At 44.2% G+C, this 18,074-nt stretch overlaps 1 protein-coding gene across 1 annotated transcript; it reads right to left on the reverse strand.

Annotated features, from left to right (window-relative positions):
• Positions 1-872: 872 nt before the first annotated feature.
• Positions 873-16,807, reverse strand: hlfa (HLF transcription factor, PAR bZIP family member a). Its single transcript, XM_031732220.2, has 4 exons — positions 16,442-16,807; positions 15,119-15,478; positions 5,338-5,552; positions 873-4,486 (listed from the first exon to the last, which is right to left on the reverse strand). The coding sequence occupies exons 1-4, from the start codon at positions 16,554-16,556 to the stop codon at positions 4,271-4,273; spliced, it is 906 nt and encodes a 301-aa protein (XP_031588080.1). The 5' UTR covers positions 16,557-16,807; the 3' UTR covers positions 873-4,270.
• Positions 16,808-18,074: the final 1,267 nt, after the last annotated feature.

Consider the following 18,074-nt stretch of genomic DNA (forward strand, 5'->3'; position numbering starts at 1 on the left):
GTGATTTACATTTCCACCCTCACCTACACCCAGTGACCCAAAGAATCAGATCGTGGCTCGAAGAGGATGAGTTGAGCCTCTGCCGACGAGTGTCTGAGATATGGGACAAGGAAGCTGGTCGTTCAGGAAGTGCTCAGAGTGGAGTCTTTTTTTATTCCAGCTTTATTAGATAGATCAGCGAAGAAACGACAGGAAAATGGGGGCAGACATGTAGCAAAGGGCCGCGGGTTGGATGCAAACCCGGGCCGGCCTTTCTCAGCCCTATGGCATGTGGGCGCCCCCTCAACGCACTGAGCTAAACCAGCACCTCGGAGTGGAGGCTTTACTTGCTTCGCCACTTTTCAGATCAAGTAAATGATGTATAAGCGCACAAAGCATGTATTGAGTGCTTTTGAAGAAAAGATTGATGTGCAGATCAATTTACTTTAAAACTACTCATCAAAAGTATATTTTTCTAGTTTTTATTTAAATAAATATTTAACCGATTGATTCTTTACTTAGTTTCTCAGTTTTACTGGGTTTTCAGGGTAGTTACTGGATCATGGATATCCAGGCTAAGGCTTTCTTGCTCTCTTTCAGTTTTGGATGCTGACATAAAGAAAAAAAATAAATAATTTATTGTCACAGAACTGGTCACAGCCTGCTCAAATGTGATTGGTCAACAGAGCATTTACCCCACTTTTTTTTTCCAGTAGTAACAATCACGTCCCTGTCTGATGCTTTTCATGTCAGGCATAAAGAAGCTGTAAAAGTCACAAATTAACATCAGAAAACATGTTTTTGATAACGAGCCTGACCCAGAGTTCAGTGCCACACGGCCTCTTACCAAATGTCTGCGATCTTTTGTAATCGGGCAGAAAAATAGGACAAAGCAGAAAAGCACTGGGATTTTATTAGACACTACAATGTACAGAGAGGCTGAGGCTGAACAGCACAAGTAAATGTTATGCATCCATTCCATGACAAGCAAGACCGAGTACTCCTGTAAGCCGCACACTCTGAAACAGTCTTTTGGTGTTGCCATGAATACAATGGTTACAATTCTGGTGTAATGTCCAAAATAAGAAATGAGAGAGTTATTAGTGTATATAATGTGGAGATATTTTGATGCACTAAGAAGCCCTTTAGTGCAGATCTGAACCTATCCAAGTGGTGCTGCGATGAAAACTTTACATTGCTGAGAGACTGGGAAACAGTCGGTGTATTCAAGGCACTGGAATAGACTCAGGATTATGGTTAACATTTCCGGGTGAGGTAGTGAAATCACTTGACAGTGAGGTCATTTTGGGATACATGTGGATTCATTATTGGCTTTTTCCTGTATTTATATATACACGCACGGCATACGATTTCATAGAAAGGTGCTCCGGAGAGGAGGCATCGTTCCAGTCTCTGTTTACGCTCTCCCGTGTGCCTGTGCAGCTAAGATGGAGAAGGAAACGTCTAAAGCGCTAAAGCACTGAGATGATAGTTTACAGTTACAAAATAATCATTTTACATCGCGCACACCTTTGGATCAGATAGATTACGTTCAACAGACTCTGGTGCTGAGGCTGGAATGTGTGAGTTTTGTTTTACTGGGCGGATATCGGCCTTTTTTGGGGTTGTTCCTTTTTTCTTCCAAAATGGAAATTCCCGACTAAAATTTCAACACGTCACCACAAAGATAACAAGTCCAGGGATGCCAGTCAGAAAATAAAATCATTTACTCAAATCAAAGTTCTGTTTACCAATTATGAAGATTTACTTACTTTCAAAATGCAAATAGATAAATTAGACTTTAACCTTTTTTTTTTTTTTATGTCAACAAAAATGTGAGTTGTGTTAAAAATGCGGGAATGTAACATTATTCATGTGGAAAATGCCATACATGCTGGATTACATGAACAATTCCATATTTGGGAATATCATCTCCAATACTCCAGCACATAAAACCACAAACTGAATTTATTACGTGTAGAAAAACCAGGATAAGGAGGAAAAAAGTGGTGATTTTGTTACCAAGTGATCCATTGCAGAAAAAAATCTGCAAAGTTATTCAAATCACAGATATGAGGAAACAAAATCAGGTGTTAACCAATTCCATAAATAATTTCATTTTAATGCTGGCACATCTGAACCTCCATACAAATGAGCTGAAGCTTCAGCATTGGACTGAATGCCAGGAAATTTCTACACTACAACAACGTTGTAGATCTTCACTGTCAGCTTTTGTTTAAAGAAGAAGAAGCAGAAAAAAAAGCTTCTCAGTGTCCATCACTCAGGTTCGGGACACGCTACAAGTGCATTGGCCAAAGGAACCAATCACACGGAGCAGCAAGAGTAACCAGCGACAGATTTCCCTTCCTTCATAGTAACTTCATCCCATCGAAGAAGAAAACCAACGAGCTGTGTGAAGAGTTTCATTATGTAGCAGGAAATTCAATTAAAAGCTTGCTCAGGGGCAGCTTCGGATCCCCGGGGAGGCCGTGACGCTGACCGCGGTGAGCGCGTGCGGGCCCAAGTCTCTCTTCTGAACCACATTTACACCGTCTGCTTCTTTTGAGTTACATGAGATTAATATGGGAGCCTAAACGTGGCACCTACACAAGCCAGAGTGTCATAATAATAACGATACTAATAATGCCCGGGAGCTTTTTGGGTGCCGCTGGATGTCCACAAATCTCTGTAAATCTACCACATCCTACCTGTTACAGAATATCAAAATACCACTATATGCATTTGTCTTTGAGTTATACATTTGTATTCTTTAATTATTTTCTGGATCTGTTGTGCCTTTAAAATACATAGTTCAGTAATGTATAGGAAAAATACTGTACAAAAAGAACAACTTATAGAATAGGTCTATATAAACATATCTCTTGTAACCAATATATCATCTCTGTTGTGAATCGTTTGGTCTGCAGTAAACAAATCGATTGGGTTAACCACAGTATTGGACAACACCATCCAACTCGTTTTGTCAACACCTTTTACATTCATACAGCCATCTTTAAAAGAAGGCAAACATAGAGCTATGAGGAGAGACTACAGACATCTGGATTGATTTCTAAAGTAAAAACACTCATATTAATCATGCTAAGTTGAACAGAAGCAAAAAGAATTATCGACAACTTTGCAAAAACAAAACAAAAAAAAGGAAAAAAAAAAAAGGAGAAAATAACTGCGAAGAGCTTTTCATTCTGTCAAAGAAATCATGCTTAAATCTGAAAAACAAGGAGGCTAAACAACATCAATGTCAAGAGTAGTATTAATACTAACAGTTATATCAACAGAAATATATATATGTATATATATATATATTTTTTTTTTCTCAAAACAACAATCTTCCATCTGAGAAATAAAAGGTAGATAAATATGAGTCAGAGGAAATTGAGCGAGTGGAAACATTGCACTGGATCAGATTGTGAGACACGCATTAGTGCAGACGTCAACTAACGTTAGCTTAGTTAACGGAGGTGAGCTAGGATGCGATGTGGAGAGAAGGCGGAGCTGAGAGATGCTTGTGTTGGTGTCGGGTTAGCGGTGGACAGGAATTATTGCTCAGTGTCCGAGAGAGATGAAGAAAAGAAAAATGAGCATGACTGCAGAGGAAGAGACATGTTTTCTTTACGTGGGGGGGGGAGTTACCCAACTAAAATACAACATCAACAAAAAAAAGAGATGACGTTGTTAACAGAAGAAGACAACTTTAACAGGGCTTAAAAAAACAAAAACAAAACGCAAGTTTGAAGCTAGAAGCGGGCGCTTAAACTCATTATGGGGACACGAAGAAGAAAGGAAACGACAGTTTTCAGTCCTGATGTCACGTATAAAATCGGTATGAAAGTGAACAACAAACAGCATGGCATCATTTCTCAAAAGGTGGAAGGTAGCAGGCGGGGGGATTCAGCTGGTGGGTTGGCTCATGACTCCTCACAGTACATTAAAGTGGGAAGTATGCAGGTGTAAATATATATATATCATTATCCATGTATATGTATATATATTTAGTCAAACAATGTGTACAGAAATTAAAAGAAGGTACAGACAAATTGAAGCTTATGATAGAAGTCAACAATACCAGAATCATACAGGTGTGTGTTGGTGTGGGAGGAGAAGGGGGTCAAGGTGCAGGGGTACTGGGGGGGGGGGAAATTCAGTGCCACCAAAAGAGACACATTGTCCTTCAAACTTGAGGGGAAGGGAGGTCTGGTGAGTAGACTGGGTGTCAGGTGGAAGGAGGGGGTATGGTGGTGGTGCTGGATGGGCAGGGTGGGGATTTGAGGGCTCACAGGGGCCCGTGCCGGGCCTCGTATTTAGCCAGAATGTTCTTGCAGCGGCCCAGCTCCTTCCTCAAGTCCGCTACCTCCATGCGGAGAGCGGCGTTCTCCTTCTCCAGGAAAGAGGCGCGGATGGCAATCTGGTTCTCCTTCAGCCTCCGGGCATCCCTTGACCGCTTGGCTGCCACGTTGTTCTTTCTGCGCCGGGCCCAGTACTTATCATCCTGCAGAGAACAGTGGGGACAGGGTGGGAGGTTAAGAGTCTGAGCTAAAAAACAGTAAACACAGCGCTGAATGTGATGGCTGTTCCTGATCCAGCCACTAGGAGGGGACAGTGATTTATTCTAACTGCTGAAAGGGTCGAAAAACAACAGGTTTAATTATTTTGCTTTTCATTATTTTCTGTCATTTGTACAAAGTTAAAAGGGTGAATGCTCATATTAAACATGCTCACAAATAATGATGATCTAAACACTAAAGTTTTAGCACCTTTTTATTCTACTTTTGGCTCTGTATGATGTCATAAATAGGGGATATTCCTAATATAGTTATCTCAAACATACCTCTCTGTCTGTGAGAACAGAAACCCGTTACTGTTCGAATTATAGTTTAGTTTTGCTGCTCATGCACGACTCATACATGTATCACTTTACACCGTTAATGCAGACCTACAGATTTCATGTTTATTCCTTTTCAGTAAAATAAATATTTATAAATATATTTGGAGAAATAATTGGGGGCTCATCCAGGATTTAGGTGTAAAACCTCCTGCAAAATTGCTATACTCAATAAATTTAAATGATCCCCAGTCCTACATTTTAAATGCAAAACCTTTTTTTTAATTGTATGTAAATATTATCTCCAACTTGAATTTTTAATGTAGCCATTATCTTTTTTTTTAAGCATCACTTGAATTTAAGAACACAGATTGTTTTGCTTATAGATCAAAAGTCTTCCTCCCCCTCATTGTTTAACTTGCTTCAGAATTTTTACATAACGGCTTTTCAGCCAGAACATGAAATCTGATCTCACACGGCTATAAACACAAACACAAAGAGACGGAGCAGCGGGTCACCTTCAGGTCTTCGGGGATGAAGACCTTGCGGGCTTTTTTGATCATCGGCTGCGGCTTCAGCTCTTCGGCAGAGAACTTGCGTTTCCTCGGATCAAACATCTCCTGGCCCGGCACGCTGGACAGAGCCAGGTCTGCTGGGTCGGGCTCGTAGGTCACGGGCACCTGAATGGACTCTGGGTCGATGGGGCTGGGGGTGTCCCGGGCTGAGGGCAGTGCTGAGGACAAAAGTTAGACACATTAGCTGTAAGTAAGTGTACAGAAGCATGCAATTCTCTCAGCAAGAGCTACATGTTGAAAACCTTTTGTGATTTGAAATCAGCAGGAGCTAAACAGTAAGCACCTCTAATTTTGGCAGAAACAGCGCCCTTATAATTCTAAGTTGTACTTCTCTTTAAAGCAAGCAGCTATGCAACACGAGTGAGGCCCAATCAGAAGCTCTAAAGCTGGACAGAGGACAAAGGAGGACGCTCTTTCTCTCCTCTGAATGCACACATCTTAGAGCAGCTCCTGGAGGAAACGTCAGGCTTTGACTTGAGGACAGGCGGCTACTTTTATGGAAAAAAATCTTTGTGCCTCATTTGCCCAGCAGGTGGTGCAATCACACAAGCTTTAAAAGGAAAAAGAAACACACACACACACAGGCCTCACTTCTACAAACCATCTTGAAAGCTATCAGCAGTTCCTTTCAGCTGATCTCAACCCCCCCTCAAAGATCTGTGGGACTTCATCTCTACCTGCCTGTCGTGTGAGACTTCTCCGACCGATCTCAAGCTGAGGGCCAACGAGTCCAGTTCACTGAACAATTACTGAGTGATTCATCACATTAGCACTAATTAGTTTTGTGATTAAAAACCCCATTTGTATTCCCCACTTAGAAAAAAAAAAACAAACACTGAGCGCAAATGAAACAGCACATAAAGCGACTCACAGCGGCCTACATTCCCACGAGCTGCCGATCCACTGGCAGCTCATACATCATGACCCAAATTGTTGGACTTGTGAGTGGCCAGGGCGGCCAATGAATGCTGCAGACCTTCATCCAGCATCCACACAGTCACACCGCTTTGTGCTTTTGGATGCCACAGAGATTTGAGAACACTTGCATTTAAAACAGAAACAGACTGAATCCTTGAGCTCCGTCCCAACCACAGGAAGTGATGGTTCCTTCATCACATGACAAGAAAACCTCAAGAGAGTAGCCACCCTGCTTCGGATTTCACATAGAAACTAAAAGGAAAACAACATCGAAGCAGGTTTGTTTGGAAAAACGATGCAGGAGTATTAAAATGACCGATTATCAGCTCATAAATCTGAGGAAAAGGGAATTTTCTCTGGCATTTTCTTCTGGGAATGGTTACAGTTGGATATCTTCAACCTTGTTATTAACTTTCTTGAAAATTCAGCATTAAACCTATTTGAAAAAACTAGAATTATATAATAAAAAAGAACAGATTTAATACCTGCTTTTGATATGTCAACATACTTTTTGCTATGGTCCCAAAATGTGGGCTGTAGCCCCCTGTTGGTCCATCATGGCATTGTGTTTTTTTTTTCCTCAATTTTCAAAGTTATAATTATGAGTATAGATACTTAAAAAAAAACCCCTCAATCTGAGATAAAGGCTGCGGGCTAGACGACAAGCAATACTGATGACTTGTTTGGTGAATAAGGTGTTTTTAATAATATCTTTTAGCAAGCCAACTAAGGTCGAGTCGGTAAGAAGAGTCACCGTTTCCAGAGTAGAGATAAATCTGTCTGTAAGCTAAGATACAAATAGCTGAACTCTCCTCCCACCATTCATAAACCGAGCCCTGCTGGAGAGCAAAGCCTCTTACCAACTAAAACTGGAGTTTGTCTGCCAACCTGCAAATAGCCAACCTCGCCCTAATCACCTTTACGAGCCACTGGGATCTCCTAATTACCGGAGTTACAACACAGTTGGTTTCACAAGCCCGTTCATTGACCTGCAGTATCCTAAACTAATGGACCGCACATTCCAGGGGAGAGGAAGTAGTTGAATGTGGATGCACAAAATAGTTCCCTCCCTGACCAGGAAATCTAAAATTAACAAGGCATGAAAGGTAGTCTGTCTTATAAAAAGCTGTGTGAAAGCGGGATTGAGCCCGTCTGTCTGAGAAATACCTGTGGAACTTGTTTTCCTTTGTGTACTTTATCTCTTTCGGTGCGCTGCTGGTTACAGGCCGTTGTCACGCTAAATGATCGTATCGAGCTTACTGTGAGTGTAATCATGTGGCTGCGTGGGTGATAACACGGCGGTCGGCGATAAGCGGAGCTGCCGGTCATATCTGTGTGCGGGGATGGAAGTGCAGCAGAACTCTGACCTCGGAGTGACACGAACCCAACAGCAGCCGCTCGATACTGTGCAAAACCGTTAAAGGGCACAAGTGCTGTTCCTCCATTTTGGCTTTAAATTATGTTTCTTTAAGCTGGCAGAGTCCAAAGTTCTTTGCATGACATAAAAATCCTGGTGACAAGGTAAAAAAAATGCATCAACTCAAAACAAATGTGACTAAAGTGTCCTAAATCAGATATTAATTATACCTCTGGGCCATGGGGCTCCATTGTTGTCTAAAAACTATTAAAATTACAGCAAAGCACCAAATTGAAAGTTCCCTTAAGACCGTGCACCCACCACACCCCGAGCACAATCTACTACAGCTGTCTAAGGAAACCACTTTTTTTCCTTTTAGAAGATAAACCATGTATTTGCACATCTTGAGAACACAACACACTGTGTGTTGTGTTGAGAGTTGACTTCCTTGAGATATAGACAATCAGTGAAATCAGCGGTATTAAGAGTTCATTATAATAAGCGCGTAGATTTTGTTTGTCTTCGTGTCTTGTAAGTCAACAGGACTTCATTCCTCGAGGCCACTCATGCAGGACGGGCTGGTCCTGCAGAGGAAAGCTACCATTTCCACGAGACCAGCGGAAACTGGCCACAACAACAAAGCGGAGAGATATTTTTCAGAGCTCAGGTCTGGTAATTATGCTTATACACTGATTGTTTCTACATGCTGATGGATACATTAACTCCACATTTAGCTCCTTGACCGTGGCTCATTTCTCCCCCTCATCAAGCCACCTTTCATAACTTAGTGGAATGCGCCACAACACATCCTTTGACCCCTCCTAGATCTGATTTCCCCTTTGCCTCCTGCCAACAGCGTAGCAGAGTCCATCTTCTGAACCAACCGCTAGCTTGAGGAAAAGCATCCCCCTCTCTTTTATTTGTTTGTTGCTTGTGATAACTTATCAGCTGCTTGTATCACTAGATGACGGTGGCAGTGTGGCTGGTTAGACGAGACTAGACTCGCTGAGCTGGAACAATATTGCGCTCACGTGACCGAAGCACACCCGAGTCCATGTGATCTCTGCAGGGTACAGTCTGTGCCTTGGCTCTGAGTCCGAGGCTGTTTTAGAGCTGAGCCCGGCGAGGGAGGGAGAGGAAGACTGGACAGGAAGTGGACAGCATTGTAGGGAGGGAAGGAGAGGTGGGGAGCGTGAAAGTGAGAGTGAGTGAGAGACGGAGGGAGGACAAGAGAAGCAGGCAGGTTTCATGCCGTGACAAGCTCCTGTTTGCAGCTCAGCGCTGCACACGACGCCTGCATGTGTCCGTCACATGGCCCGGCATGCTGCAGGAAACCCCAGCCGCGTTCACGTGAGAGACAAATGTGAAGAGGCAGACAGAGACAGACCCAGGCAGAACACACACACCTACACACACACACATGCATGTGTCTGTATGCACATGTGCACCCAGCCTCTAAGAAAACCCCCCATAAGGTACAGATGCACCTCCACTGACTAACGTTAGCCCCTCAAACTCTAGTCTGCACAACCTTCTATACAACCTAACACTGGTAGGCTGTTACATGTTGGGTTGGATGATTTGTTAATTACCAGTTCAACTATAATCAATCAAAAATAAGCATGTAGCATTTTCTGGTAATCAAATGTCAAAATGTGCTTGCACTGATACATCACCCAGTGTGAACCCTGTGAACTTACGCCAGCATTTCCGCAAATAAAGCCACCATGTTGCATGAACTTTAAGTTGGCTGACATTCAAAAACGCATTCAACTGCTCAAAGACTGTAAAATGGGTCAGCTATTGGTTACAGCAGAAACAACCAACAGCAGAAATATGGACTGGAATCAGCCACTGGTGAAGCTGTTATTAGATAACTTGATATCGGCCCAGAGCTGGTGCATTCAAAGTGAAAACTTTACATCAACGCACTCACAGCAACTTGCTTCTTTAACGGAAAAGTCATCATTAAACTGCTTTTTCAAAATTTTTAATAGGAAAAAACTTACTTGACCCCCCAAAAAGTTATACAATTGATTTCTTTTATATATAAATGATGTTATTAAGTCTATTCACTTTATTATAAATGGTAACAGGAAATGGTCTATATATAAATATAAAAAATAAAAATCACACTTTTCTAAATGGTTGCCTCGCTATTGTTGTTGTGCAAACATTGTGAAACTCACAGCCGACACCACAGAAAAGTTGGCCAATTACAGCGTCGGAGAGAGCGCCACTATTAGCCACTTGCGTCATGAAGAGAAAACAGTGTAAGCTATGTCAGCGCGATCGCTGAGAGGTGAAGGTCATAATATTTGGTTGTTATTACTGTTTTATGGATAAAAAGGCTTAAAAGGGAACAGGTGTTACAAATGTAACAGCTGGATATTTTATCGGGTTACCCAAAGATGCCATTTTTAAAATTTTGTTATTAATTCGGCTCTTTGTGAAGCAAATATGAGCAAGTATTTATTATGTCTTCTAGCTCTTCATCCCACCATCTTTGAGCACTTAGTCAGCATAAAGAATGACAGAGAGATATCAATCAATGCCGATACTAATTGTCGGCTTTCATATGTATAACGATGACGCAGTGGAACGTTTCAGTGTCTTTGTAAAAGCCACTTGGTCAATAAACGTCAATAAAATGTAGCTAATTAAACTTTCACTTGAACCTTCTCTGCGTGGACTTTCACCCCGATTGTTTCTTATCAACGCCTGGTAGTTTTTTGGTAGCTTTCCATGACCCAACTTGGCTCAAGAGCCAAGATTTGGTGCTGTGTAATGTATTTAGCACATTACAGTAAAGCCAACACAATGCTGACAATACCTCATCAAGGTTTCTTCCTTCCTAATCTCCAAACTCGGAGACACGACGCGCTGAGGGGGAAGTTTTCTTTTCAGGTGGCAGTACAACAGCTGCGTAGCATTTATATTGGGACTCTGTTTGCGGCTTTTACAGAAAAGAGTGATTTTATAGATGAGGAGTCGACCTTGACCCATCTGATCTCGGGCCAAATCACCAGTCGTCCTCCATTATCATCCAAAGTCTTTGGTCAGATCAGTCCACGTTCATCCTGATTATCGGTTGTGTGATTGAAATATCACTCAAACTATTAGGCACTCACTTAATCAGGATGCCACCACCTGAGCATCGAGCAGTAACAAAGAACTTCTTGCTTCCCTTTAAATAATTTTAATTTTACTTTTTCTTTATTTTTTCACGAGTAGCACATGTCTCCTTGTGTACGACCGACAAACCTTACTGGACATAAAAGACGGACTTTCTCATCACTTTCCGGAGTTCAAGTTTTGCAACACGGACCTCCGTTTGCAGACCCCCATTCATCTCACCTGAGACGCCTTTGTTCTGGGCCCGTGGAGGCCGCAGCGCGCCGACGCAGAGGGAGAAGATCTGGCGTTCTGGTTCGACTGAGACGGCGCACTAACAGACCACCGTTACCCAGCTTATTACTGGCTAATGTGCAGTCTCTGGAGAACAAGCTGTGCGAGCTTCGGGCACGGATCTCATTCCAGCGAGAGATGCGGGACTGCTGCGTGATCTGCCTCACAGAAACCTGGCTATCGGACAAGGTACCGGACTCCGCAGTACAACTACGGGGTTCTCTGTGCACCGCGCGGACAGGTCACAGGAGCTTACTGGGAAAAGCAGAGGCGGTGGTGTGTGTTTCATGATCAACAACAGCTGGTGTGATTATGCGAACGTGCACCGGTCAAATCCTTCTGCTCACCGGACCTGGAGTACCTGATGGTTAAGTGCCGGCCATTCTGGCTACCGAGGAATTTACAGCAGTGATTATTACGGCTGTTTACATTCCCCACAAGCCGACACTGACCGAGCACTCAGGGAACTGTACAGCGCGATCAGCAGTGAGGAAACCTCACACCCAGAGGCGGCGTTTATCACGACCGGGGACTTTAATAAGGGTAACCTGAAGAAAGTCTCACCAAAACTCCACCAACACATCCATTTCAACACTCGTGGAGACCGGCTTCTTGACCACTGCTACACCTCTTTCCGGGATGCGTACAAAGCCCTCCCCGCGCCCCATTCGGCCAATCAGATCACCGCTCCATCCTGCTTCTACCCGCCTACAGGCAGAAGCTGAAACAGGAAGCTCCAACCCTGAGGGCGGTGCATCGTTGGTCGGACCAATCGGAGTCTACGCTGCGGGACTGTTTTGATCACGCGGACTGGGAAATGTTTCACGTGGCTGCTAAAGACATCGATGAATACACAGACTCAGTCTGTGGATTTATCAGAAAATGCGTGGAAGATGTCGTCCCATCCGGAACAGTTAAATCCTTCCCAAATCAAAACCCTGGATTAACGGAGATGTTCGCACGGCGCTAGCGGCACGGAGCACCGCTTTTGCCTCCGCGAACACATCGGACTACAAACACGCACATTACCAACTCCGGAAGACGATCAAAGCAGCCAAACGTGAGTACAGGGACAGGGTGGAGCAACAGTTTGACAACCCTCGGAGTATGTGGCAGGGACTAAACACGATCACAGACTTTAGAGGAAAACCAGCACACCGCAGACCACGGCCTCTCTGTGTGAGGATCTAAACGTATTCTACGCTAGATTCGACACAGCGAACACCAGGAGACCGGACAGTGTGCGCACCGCGGATGACGTCAGTGCGCACACTGTGTCTGAGGAGGATGTGCGGAGGTACTTCAGGAGAGTGAACCCACGCAAAGCTACTGGTCCGGACGGGATCCCCGGCCGCGTCCTCAAGTCATGCGCGGCTCAGCTGGCTGGAGTGTTTACACATATCTTCAACCTTCCCTCTCTCTGTCTGTAGTCCCAGCCTGCTTCAAAATGGCCACCATCGTCCCTGTACCCAAATCCTCCACCATCTCATCATTGAACGACTGGCGACCTGTAGCCCTGACCCCCATCGTGAGCAAATGCTTGAGAAGCTGGTCAGGGACTTCATCTGCTCCGCACTACCCGACTCACTGGACCCTCTACAGTTCGCATACCGCCACAACAGGTCCACTGATGATGCCATAGCCCTGACACTCCATGCTGCCCTGTCACACCTGGAGAAGAGAGACACGTATGTGAGAATGCTGTTTGTAGATTACAGCTCAGCATTCAACACCATCGTTCCCTCGAAGCTGGACAGGAAACTGCAGGATCTAGGACTGAGCAGCTCCCTCTGCAGCTGGATCCTTAACTTCCTGTCTGACAGACGCCAAGTGGTCAGACTGGGCAGCACCACCTCATCCCCATCACACTGAACACTGGTGCTCCACAGGGGTGTGTACTGAGCCCTCTCCTGTACTCACTCTACACTCACGACTGCACGGCCACTAACAACTCCAACATCATTGTGAAGTTTGCGGACGACACTACAGTGGTGGGTCTTATCACCAACGGTGATGAGACAGCCTACAGGGAGGAGGTCAGCGCCTGACCCACTGGTGTCAAGACAACCATCTCACCCTCAACGTCGCAAAGACAAAGGAGCTGATAGTGGACTTCCGGAGGTGCAGAGGAGTACACACCCCATCACCATCAACGGCGCGCTGTGGAGAGAGTGAGCAGCTTCCGCTTCCTTGGTGTACATCTGGCTGAGGATCTTACGTGGTCAGTACACATAAACAAGACAGTGAAGAAGGCGCAGCAGCGCCTCTTCTTTCTCAGGAGACTGAAAAGATTCGGCATGAGCCCCGCATCCTCAGGACCTTCTATCGCTGTGCCATTGAGAGCATCCTCACTGGATGCATCACCACCTGGTATGGCAACACCACCGCTTACAACCGCAAAGCTCTCCAGAGAGTAGTGCGGTGTGCTGAACGGATAATTGAGGTGAGCTTCCCTCCTCCAAGACATCTACAGGAAGCGGTGCCTGAGGAAAGCGGGAGGATCATCAAGGACTCCAGTCACCCCAGCCATAAACTCTTCAGACTACTTCCATCAGGAAGGAGGTTCTGCAGCATCCTGTCCCGTACCAGCAGACTGAGAGACAGCTTTTTCCACCAGGCCATCAGACTGCTGAACACGTCATAGACACCTCACCCTCACTACTGGAACTTCAACATTATGCACTCCATACTGTACATTAATGCCACTGTTTTGCACATACCTACCTCTGTATATTTTATATTTTATATATCTTATTTTATTGTTTACTCTATTTCATTTGTAAAACATGTATATACACACACACACACACACACACACACACACACACGTAGAAAAACATATTTAGTACACACATTCAGTAATGTATATACCTTTATATATGGTACATATATTTATTACTTTTAGATTAACCATTTTTATATTTTGCTTGTTGCACGTTATTGTATTTTGCACAACTCTGTTGCTTGTGAAGCTTGCACACAAGAATTTCACTCGCATGTACTGTACCAGTGTACCTGCACATGTGATGTGACAATAAAGGTGATTTGATTTGATTTGATTTGATTTGAAATGCCGAGACCTCGCTCTGTTTACGTTCGTACTGAAGGCCGGTCCTTTAAAATGACTTCAATCCTTCTGGTGTCTGGCGTATTGAAAAACCCAAACAGAATCTGGCAGCGCCTTAACAAACTCGGTCACACAGTTTAGCGCCTCCGCCTAAATGCAAGCTGCCCACTTAATGTCAGCTCATTACAATAAAAGAAATCTTCCTGTACGAGGAGGTTTAGCTCATCAACACAACACTGAAACACTGGAGCTCTGCTAGGAAACAAAACATGGTTCTAACACCTAAAATGCTTTGATGATTTCATGCAACCAATAAAGAAATAATTAGACGGCACCTTAAAATTCATTCAAAAGTCACATCACTGAGCTGAAAAAAAAGTATGTGTGCAAACTAAATGAAGCTCAGCAGTATGTAGTAGTCTCTGAGTCACATTTCTGAGTAATGTAAACAGCCGATGTCAGTGTTTGCCAAACCCAGCAGGGATTTATTCTGAATGAAGACGATAAAAACTAACTTTAAAAGGGTGAATTTGAAGGCAACAATACAACTTTAGAAACACAACACAGAAAATAACCATGACTAATGGCTGACACGGTCGGTGCGGGAAGATTTGTTCTGCTAATCAGAGCTTTGTGAACCACCCTTGAACTTGAGCCTGCTTACAGGCGCTCCAAAGTCCAGTGCAGGGCTATATAACAGGACTAAAGTGTGTCAGTGCGAATTTAAGGTGCGATGTAACGCTCCAATCAGGAGTTAAATGAGAAAGTGCATGAGATATTGTTCTGTCTCAGCGTCCTGGCTGATAGTGAGTAAATGTGGCGGGAGTGTGCTTGCACCAGGTGACCAAACAGGAGGAGGGACCTCTCGAGGCCTCCGTCCCCCCACCCCGACACTGACAGGGTACAACTAACCCACGTGGGCTCGCATGAGTATTTTGAGGTGCACGATAGGCTCCACTGCATAGGCTGCTTACCTGCTGTGCTGGGGCTGTGGAGGCAGGTCTGAGGCGCCATGCCCGTGTGAACAGATGTGGTGGCGCGGCTGCTGAGGTCAACCACGGAGGGTGTGGGCGGGGCAGGTGGCGGGGCCTGCTGCAGCGAGGCCTGCGGCGGCTGTGCCGTCTGCGGGGCCTGGTCGCTCTGGGCTGTGTTGGCGGGGATGCCGTTTTCTGACAGGAACTCCTCCAGGTCCATGTACTCCAGCTGAAAGTTGTCCCCATCGTAGGGCAGGGTCTTGTCCCAGAGGGTCGGGCCGAGGAAGGCCGACTGTGGATGGCTGGCTGCGCTGCTCTCATCGTCCAGCTTCTTCTCTTTCTCCTTGTCCTTCCCGAATCCTGCAAATGTTTGCACACAGTCATTTTATTGTCTTGCTTTACTGAGGGAAATCACGGGTCAGATCTTGGTTATAAATAGACAGGATCTCGTGTTTGTTTGTTTTTTTTAAAAAGGGTCAGTTTAACTAACTTTCCAAAAGGGACCAAATGAAATAATCAACCGAATTTTAAATGTTTTATTTATCTCTGCAGGCACCAGATGTTAAAAATAACAAAAAATGATATGCTAGCTTAATAAAACACGCCAATGAATTATTTCTGATGGGATTTCAGTGTGTCATCTTCCAATAATGTGAGCAACAATAAAAGTATATTGGCTCCAAGTTTGCTGAAGCGCTGACAAAAGACCAAAATATTACACCACAAACTAATATAACCATAGAAATGCACATAGAAACCTGTAACTTGGATAGAATCACCCTTTAAAGATTAAAAACCTGCTCTCCACTCATATTTAAATACCATTTCACTCAATACATCCAAGAATCCAAACAGAGCGCAAACAGCAGCAGCTTCATAACGGAAACGACGCCCTCTATCGGCAGCCAGAGGGGGCGCTACTGTAAATCCCACAGAAGACGAGCGGGTTTAAAGGTTGCAGAAGGAGCCCGCAAGCTCAAAACGGCGCAGTCGTTAAGCACATAGCGTGCAAATTAACACACACTGCGCTAATTTACATGACAAGCGAATGCTACACAGCTCGAGTCAAAGTTCACTTCAACCTGTCAGTCAACTCACATTTAACGGAGACGGACAGCGGTCTGTGATAAATAACGTTACACCGACAAATGTCGCAAAAACGTTAAGAGGAAAGTCACAGCTGGTGGATTTAGCGAACCAGTGTCCTTCACTGCCTTCGATCTGTCAAATCCACGCACTGAATGACCACAACAGCCCGCACGTAAACACCACGGCCGAGAGTGCGCGCTCGCGGCTTCAAGTTTTGGCCCGGTTTAAACGTACCTTCATCGTGGTGAAAAGGCAGCTTCAGCGGATTCTCCAGCAGGGATTTCAGCACGCCGTGAGTCGGCGGCAGAAAAGTTGGGTTTATAGGAAGAGGTCTGGCCATTTTCTCCATATGTCTTGAAGGGCAATTTGAGAACAAAGCTCGCAAAGACTTAAATTCCCCCCCCGAAAGCAAAAACAAAGACGCGACCGAACTCGCTGGCCGGTCCGTGAAAGTCCCGCGCAGGTGGAATAAACGACGCCGGTGCTCGGAGGGAGACGACGGGGTTCCGCGCAGCAGCAGGTCGGCGAGCGGCTGTCTGTCTGTCGTCGAGGGCGGCTGGCAAATAGCTGGAGGAGGAGGGCAGAGGGAGGAGTGTCGCTGTCAGAGCTCCTACACTCCTCCATCCATGTGCGGAGACGGACGCCGGTGACGTCAAAGCACCGGGAGGGCGGGGAGAGCGGTGCGATCGAAAAAAAAGAAAAAAAGAGTTGCTTCAGAGTTGCGTTCAGTGACAGTCGGAAACATTGGCTTTCATCAAAGTGACAAGTATACATACATTTAGATTCACTTTAAAAAAATAAATAAATTATTTTTCAGTTTTTTAGTGGAAATATTAATATAGAGATTATTATAGTTTAAACTGGCAAGTAAAAGTGTTATTTAGCATTGCCTTTCAAAATATGATGAAATCCATGTATAACGTATAACAGGATGGATCGTGTCCAGAAGAAGTCTGGCCCTGAGAGATCAAATGCACTGCGAAGTAAGAAAATATTATAAAAAAAAATAAAAATGCTATCAAGACTCACAAAATACAGCAGAAGTAAAAACCAAAAACAGAACAAAAAATAAAAGCTGTATTAGAAAAATGCACTAAAAGCTCAAACAACACATTAGACTGCCTTGCATCTTTTTCTTCCTCACGATCATTTCAGCGCATCTCAGTTCTGTCCATTGGATCTTTTGGTTTCTGTCACTTGCACAGCTGGTTTGTCACTTTATTGTCTTACCTAAATCATTGTGTTTTGTGTGCTTTTGCAGCGTTTCTTTATTTGTTGGTATTTTCTTAGGTTGGAGTCAGTTTGAACTCTCAAAGCCACCAGACGTTTATTACGTACATATTTATTTTACTAGGCCAAGCATCTTTGTCATAAAAGACTTTATGGGGATGAATAAAAACATTTATTATCTTATTTCACCCTGTCCTCTCACCGTAGTTGCAAAGAAATATACATACTACACCACAAAACCCCCGGATACCCAAAGCACTATCCATAACCCTATGTAGAGGTCATTAAGTATCAAAAATAAATCTGCTCAGTTCATAAAGTGTTTCTCTGTCTCTTTTGGACCCCCCCTCCCTGACCCCCCTTAAAAAAAAGAAAAGTTATTTCAGCACAACAAGGGCATTTTCCATGAATTGTTCCACAAGAACTAGATCAGACTATTTGCAAAGCAAACAACTGCCCCAGGACTCCAGATTCTCGGGGGTACCAGAAGTCACAATTTCAGCTGCTGGTTTTATTAAATGCCATTTTTGGAATGTGCATCACCAAAGAACAAACAAAACAAAATGAAGAATGCCTTAAAAATTGAGAAAATGTGACATCTCCCAGTATTATCTAACCTCGAGGGGTGTTCAGAGCC

Source organism: Oreochromis aureus, linkage group 4 (genome assembly GCF_013358895.1).
Source record: "Oreochromis aureus strain Israel breed Guangdong linkage group 4, ZZ_aureus, whole genome shotgun sequence".
Taxonomy (NCBI): Eukaryota; Metazoa; Chordata; class Actinopteri; order Cichliformes; family Cichlidae; genus Oreochromis; species Oreochromis aureus.

Excerpts from the sequence above, each read along its gene's own strand:
- hlfa (XM_031732220.2), bottom strand. The coding sequence starts at position 16,556 with ATGGAGAAAATGGCCAGACCTCTTCCTATAAACCCAACTTTTCTGCCG. Across the intron at positions 5,553-15,118 it reads CCACAGCCCCAGCACAGCAG|CACTGCCCTCAGCCCGGGAC; the intron begins GTAAGCAGCCTA and ends TTTTGTCCTCAG. Across the intron at positions 4,487-5,337 it reads TCATCCCCGAAGACCTGAAG|GATGATAAGTACTGGGCCCG; the intron begins GTGACCCGCTGC and ends TGTTCTCTGCAG.